Below are 7,059 nucleotides of genomic sequence, written 5' to 3'. Positions count from 1 at the left end.
CCCTGCAGGTGCCCGAGCCGCAGGGCGCGCAGGAGAGCAGCCCGGTCTGGTCCAGCTCGTCTACCCCCACGCTCCGCCGCCGGCGCTTCAAGATGCGCCGGATGAAGAACGTGCAGGAGCAGAGCCTGGAGGCCGGGTTAGCGCAGGACCTGCCTGTCGTCTTGGCTCCTGGTAAGGAGTTCCTGCAGCTGCCGTCCATCGAGATTACGCCCTCCAGCGACGAGGACACCCCGTGGTCCAACTGCTCCACACCCAGCGCTTCCCCGCGCCGAAAGCGCTTCCTTCTCCGCAAGTGGCTGAGGGTGAGGGAGCGGAAGGAGTGCAGTGAAAGCAGGTACGTCCCTGTTCCGCCCCTGCCTTCCCGCCCCTCCCCAGAGCCGTCCAGGGCCCCAGGGCATCCTGGTGGAAACATCCAGGACGAAAGCAGGAGCCTGTCACGAGAGTAGGCTTAAGGCTCAGCGCCGGGGATCAGGGATACTGAACTTATTATACTTTCCACACTCGGCACCCATTTCCCCAGCCAGGGGCTTCATATTATATGACACGTTGGCAGGAGGTTTCCTGCTACATTCCATCTCCTTTGATCTTCAAAGCAAAATAAATAATAAAAAAAGCAGCAGCTAGTATTTATTGAGCTCTTATTATGTGAGGGCACCTCACCATGTGTCTCCAAATTTTATCCTTACAGGCCTGGCACAGTGGCTCACGCCGGTAATCCCATCTGTCGCGAGGCTGAGGCAGGAGGATCGCAAATTTAAAACCAGCCTCAGCAATTTAGCGAGGCTGTGTCTCAAAATAAAAAATATATAAGGGTTGGGGATGTGTTAAGTACCCCTGGGTTCAATCCCTGGTACCAGAAAAAAAAAAGAAAAGGGGGGAAAATCAGTAGAGTGAAAGGAAGTATCCTTACAGAAACTCTGGCGGCACTATTCTTATTCCTATTCTACAGATGGAGATAGTTACAGAGAGGCTCGTCCACGTCCATTGCTGAACTCCGTTTCAGTTTTTATTTTCCATGCGGCTACACTAGGTTGCCTTAAACCAACCCATATGTGTACAGGTGGAGTATTAATGTTGAGTGAGTCACATTTTCTACCACATCAGAGTCACATTTCCATATCACTGTGGCTTGTGCCAGCTACTTTTTTGCTGGGTAAAAGTGATATCTGAGAGGGGCAGTGGTGGGGGGCCGAGTTCGTTTTCCACAGAAGGAAAATTGGTATGAAACCCATAGGGCAACTCCACTTGGCCTTGGTGGCAAGAACTGCTTCAGGAAGCTGTGTTTGAACCAAGTCCATTTCCTGTGGGGGCGGGGAGTCCTCTGTAGTTCATTGATACCATCTACCCTATTCATTTACTTTTGGACTCTAGGGCCCTGACTCCTAACAGAGATTTGTGCTTTTGTATGAAGTAACTGAATCATTGACCACTTTTCCAGGGATTCCTTTACCCCATCTGTTCACTTTCATTCATTGTATTGTATTTTATGGGGGGCGGGGGGGTGATGGGGATTGAACACAGGGAAGCTTAACCATTGAGCCACATTCCCAGCCCTTTTAATTAATTAATTTTTTTTTTTTGAAACAGGGTCTTGCTAAGTTGCTTAGGGCCTTACTAAGTTACTGAGGCTGGTTTTGAACTTGCCATCTTCCTTCCTCAACCTCCCCTGCTGCTGGGATTACAGGACATGCACCACTGCAACTGGCTCATTCGGTTTAATTCAACAAGTATTTAACTGAGTGTTCTTATAAGCGCAGTGTGACGTCAGCCGATTGTAGTGATGTTGAGGAGAGTGTGTGTGTTGGGTTGGGTAGAGTGAGGGATGTGGAAGTTGAGAAGAAGGATAGGAGAACACTCATATCAAATTAAGGCATGTGAGTTTCACTCTTTAGAAAAGGTGGAGTCCCTGGTAGACACATCCTATGCCATGTGGTACTGATTATACAAGAAAAGAGAACCCTGGAGAAGTAGAGGAAGACTTTTGGGAGGAAGAGACTCAAATCGTGACAAACACAGATAGGTAGAAGGAAATAACAGGAAAGTATGAGGAGAGGGGCAAAAGATGGGCTAACGGGAACCATATGGGGAAAGGCAGAAGGAACAGGTGAGTCATGTGTCTGAGCTGGGTGCTGAAGAGTGGGGTCAGGTTAGGCAGAACATGAGCATTCTAAGCCTTCCAGAGTTTCTATTTTCTGTTTCAATGACTGAACGTGGTTTTCCCAGCTGACGCAAGTGCAAAGTTTTGTTCTGGGTCTTTCTGTGGAATCTGGGGGTAAGTCTTTCTGTTCTGGGATGTCATTCTGCTACCCTTACCGGAGAATAGAGAGAAATGGGGTGAGTTTGGCAGGAGGGAATCTTGAACTGAGAGTTTGTTGCAGTTTGCTGAGAGTCTCTAAAAGAGACCATGTTTTGATCTTAAGATTCTGCTATGTGTACTGAGGACAAAATACGGAGAAAAGAGTCTTGCCTTGCTGGTTGGCATGGGCGTGGGGATGGATCTAATTAGATTTAAGGAAGGTGTTCCTGGTTTTGAGTGTTTTTTAAGGGTGTGGTGGAATCTTCAGTTTTGTTGGAGTGGGAATCATACCCTTAAAAATCAGGAAGGATTTTTGCCTCCTATGAAAGTTGGAGAAAGCCTTTTAAGTAGTGGCTTGTTGGATTAGATGAATATATGTTTGTAGTTATCCCTTAGTATCCACAGGGAGTTCATTGTGCAACTTCCTGAGGATACTAAGTCCCTTGTATAAAATGGCATAGCATTTGCATATAACCTATGCACATCCTCCTTCATACTGTAAATCATCTCTAGATTACCTTATCACTTAAAAAATGCAAATGCTACCTAAATAGTTGCTGTACTGAGTTATCTGGAAAATAATGATAAGAAAAAAGTCTGTACATGTTCAGTATTGATGCAATTTTTTGTGTGTATGTATGTTCTTGGGAGTTGAACTTAGGGACACTCTACCACTAAGTTACATCCCTAGTGCTTTTTATTTTTTATTTTGAGACGGGGTCTTGCTCAGTTGCCCAAGCTGGCCTTGATCTTGTGATCCTCCTGTCTTGGCCTCCCAAGTTGCTGGGATTGCAAGGGTGCACCATGGGGCCTGGCTAGGTGATTTTTTTTTTTTTTCCAAATCTGAATATTTTCTCTCCACAGTTGGTTGAATCCACAGATGCAGAACTCTCAGATACAGAGGGCAGGCTGTGTATGTAGAAAACAGCTGGCTCTGGATTCAAACCTAAATTTGTGTAATTCAGATCTCTACTCTTCACCACTGCTATCCTGCCTCTGTTGGAATCTGTCTGGATTGTGTCTAAAATAAAACCCCATTAGTTTTTGCCTGTGGAGATAGAAGGCTTCTTGGAAAGAAGTGAGCCACCAAGTGAACAGGTACCTGTAGTAGTCACCAAGATTGCCTGAGAAGGTTTTGGCATTTAGAGCCCATGGAGGGCAGAGAGCATCAAGCTTAAAGTCAGAAGACTTGAGCTCACACCTAATTATGTCTTCGATTCACTGTAGAACCTTGGATACATCAGTTTACCTTGGCAAGTTTACCTTCATCTTTGGAAGGGAATATCTGTGGGCTAATGGGAGGTCACAAGAGGGGAGGTCACAAGGGTAATACAGGGGAAAATGTTTTGTAAACTTCCTCTTGCCAGTCAAGGGTGAAAGCTTGTCATTATTCTGTGAGTCTCTCACAGGGAGTAGATGCGTGCCTAACAGTATGAGGTTAGTACTCACATGTCCCAGAGCAGCACTTGAGTCTCCTTGCATGTTACGTGACTTGGAAATAAGATTAGAAAATGGTTCTGCTCTGGCTTTGATTAAGGAGGATTAGCATACCTCGTCACATTCCCCACCCCAAATCTACCTTTCTTCAATAGAGAAAAATGTCTTTGAGGCTTGACACAGAATTTGGTCTGATGAGGGAGAAGGTAAGGGGCTGGGAGGGCCATAGGTTATGAATTTTAACTGCACTGAGCTTTAAATACGAAGAAGAGTACCAGGAGATCCCCTTCTTCTCCTTAAACCCTGGGGAGAAATAAGTGGAGAATAGGGTAAAATTTGTATGGTTAGGGGATATAAGGACCAGAAGTATGACACTCGAACACTCCAAGTCTGATCTTGTTTATCTTTATGTCTTCACTGCCTCTCACTGTCCCTGTCCTTCCATGGGGATCCATAGATGTTTGTTGATGACTAAATTGGTAATGAGTGAGTGAATAATTCCCTTTTCTCTACTGTTTGAAGTGGAATTTTCTGAGAAAATTTCCTGGAGGAGATGAGTACAGAGCTGAGTTTTTAAAAATAGCTTTATTGAGTTTTAATTTACATGCCATAGAATTCACCTATTTAAAGTGTTGAATTTGGAGCTGGGAGTCTAGCTCAGTGGTAGTGTATGGTAGAAAATGCATGAGATCCTGGGTTCAATTCCCAGGGTGAAAAAAAACATAATTTAATTCAATGGTCTTTAGTATTCTCATAAACATCTGCAGTTTTAAAACATTTCCTCACTTTACAAACTAAGCTGTACCCTTTAGCTAGCACCCTCAATCCCTCCCAACCCATATCCCACCAGCCCTAGTCAACCATTAATCTACTTGCTATGGAGAATTGAATTTTGAATGGGAACCAAATATCTCTTGATGAAAGTGATTTGGGTGTGTTGGCATGAAGACGGAAATGGATAACTGTTCCAATCTGTTCTTCTATTGCTGTAATAAAATACCTAAAATCAGGTAATTTGTAAAGAATAGAGGTCTGTTTGGCTCACAGTTCTGGAAGCTGGAAGTCCAAGAGCTTGGCATTGGCAATAACTCAGCATCTAGTGAAGGTTTCCTGCTGTATCATACATGGCAGAGGTATCACAAGCAAGACAGAGTAAGCCACTAGCTCAGACCATTTTTTCTCTTCTAAGCCAGAGATGTCATTGTGAGGACCCCATCCTCGTGACTTTATCTAGTCCTAATTACCTCCCAAAGGCCCTCCTGTAAATACTACTGACATATGAATTTGGGAATTAACATGAACATTTGGGGAATACATTCAAGTTGTAGCAGGTGTGTTGGTTTGAAGATGGGAATGGTCAACCAAGGGTGGTCTTAATGAAGAATGTGGAAAAATGAGAGTGGTGTGGTGAGCTGTTGAGCCCACAGGCTGATTCATGCCAGAGTTTGAATTTTAATGAATCAGTCAGTCATCAAAAATGTAATGAAGTCCTGTATGCAGAGTTATTTCTATGCAAAGAAGATGCAACTCACTGGAGAGCTGAACTTGATGGGGGCAAGCTTGTAGAATTAGTATCTGCAACAAATAAGCAAGCAAATCAGTAAAAGCAACAATATAAGAAGAGGAGGAGGGGCTGGGGTTGTGGTTCAGTGGTAGAGCGCTTGCCTAACGTGTGAGGCATTGGGTTCGATCCTCAGCACCATATAAAAAAATTAATAAATAAACAAAATAAAGGTATTGTGTCCATCTACAACTAAATTTTTAAAAAAAAAAAAAAAAGAGGAGGAGGAGAAGAAGGAGAAGGAGAAGCAGAAGGAAGAAGAGGAGAAGGAGGACAAGAAGAAGAAAAGATTTAGTAACTGTATGTCTCCCTAAATCTCTTGGCCAAAGATGGTTGTGGTGATTGTTAAAAACCCACACTGAGGCCAGGCAAGGTGGTGCATGCCTGTAATCCCAGTGGCTCCGGAGGCTGAGGGAAGGGGATTGTGAGTTCAAAGCTCTGCAATTTAGTGAGGCCCTAAGCTAGTTATTGAGACCCTGTCTCAAAATGTTAAAAAGAGCTGGGGATGTGGCTAGGTGGTTAAGCACCCCTGGGTTCAATGCCCAGTACCAAATCAAAATAAAACAGAAACAAAAAAAAAAACAAAAAAACAAAAAAACAAAAACCATCACACTGAGTCTGATGTGGTGGCTAACATCTGTGATTCTAGAGACTGGGGAAGATCTGGGGGTCATCATTTGTTTGATTCTTTGTTACAGGTACTAATTCACAGAGTGGGCAACTCAGTGAAACCCTGCCTCTAAATAAAATCAAAATAGAGCTGGAGGTGTGGCTCAGTGGTTGAGTGCCCCTGAGTTCAATCCCCAGTATGGAAAAAAAAAATGTATCTAAACTGGGTCAATCTTGCACACCTGTAATCCCAGTGACTTGGGAGGCTGAGGCAGGAGGATCATAAGTTTAAGGCCAGGCTCAACAAATTTGTGAGGTTCTCAGCTAATAAGCGAAATCCTGCCTCAAAATAGAAAATAAAAAGAACTGTGGATGTAGCTCAGTGGGAAAGTGCCCCTGGGTTCAATCATCAGTACCAAAAAACAAAAACAAAAAATTACACTGAGTATCAGAGCCCCTCCAGCCCCTGCTGGATCCTGGCAAAAAGTCAGGAATCAGGAGTAGCTACACCTTCCAGAATGGCATCTTTTCGTCACTCTCTGAGGAGCTAAGGGAAAGTGGACAAGGGGCAAGTGAATTGGGCAACAGCCAACTGCAGGCTCTTTCTTTCCTGTCCTGATTGCTCATAGTTCAGCAGCCTGGTAGCTAGAGAATGTTTTCAACCTGGAACCTCAGGGTTTCTGTTTGGCTCTACATTGGTAGTGCCTCTTGCTGATTCTGCCCAGCCTGGTAGACTAGGTTATCTGCCTGGCTCCAGCCTAATTGATGTGTGGTTTGCAGGTAATGAATATACATCATTGGCATGTTTATCTTGATTCTCTATCTTCTTTTCCTGATCCTTAGAGGAAGAATTGCTTCAGGTTTCAGCGCAGTTTCCAGGGGAGCAGGTGATTTTGTACATTCAAATGCTCTACCCATCAGAGGGTCATTATTTGTATAGCTCCCCACTCTGGCCCTGCCCTATGTAGGGAGCACAGGGAGTGTGGTAGAGAGAAAGCTAGTGTCCTTCTGAATACAAAGCAACAAGCAGATGCAAAGGAGATCTGTTATTGTTTAGCCTACTAAGAAGTCAGTGCTGGATAGGGTTAACTAGCAAACACTTCTACTGACCCAGAATTCCTTGAGGGCAGAGACCAAGTCCTACTTCATACCAAGT

At 44.3% G+C, this 7,059-nt stretch overlaps 1 protein-coding gene across 12 annotated transcripts in view; it reads left to right on the top strand.

The window, feature by feature from the left end:
• The first annotated feature begins 6 nt into the window (after window positions 1-6).
• Gramd1b (GRAM domain containing 1B) overlaps window positions 7-7,059 on the top strand; it is a 175,395-nt gene continuing 168,342 nt past the window's right edge. For all 12 annotated transcript variants that reach the window (XR_007344610.1, XR_007344611.1, XM_048796002.1 and 9 more), the window contains exon 1: window positions 7-334. Coding sequence is in view for 10 of the 12 variants with exons in the window: in XM_048796002.1 (XP_048651959.1) it covers window positions 93-334 (242 nt within the window). In the remaining 2 variants the exon portion in view is untranslated. The remainder of the gene's footprint in view (window positions 335-7,059) is intronic.

Source organism: Marmota marmota, unplaced genomic scaffold (genome assembly GCF_001458135.2).
Source record: "Marmota marmota marmota unplaced genomic scaffold, marMar, whole genome shotgun sequence".
NCBI classification, from domain to species: Eukaryota; Metazoa; Chordata; class Mammalia; order Rodentia; family Sciuridae; genus Marmota; species Marmota marmota.
The sequence above is the reverse complement of the archived record's forward strand: the minus strand, read 5'-3'. Positions and strand labels throughout refer to the sequence as shown.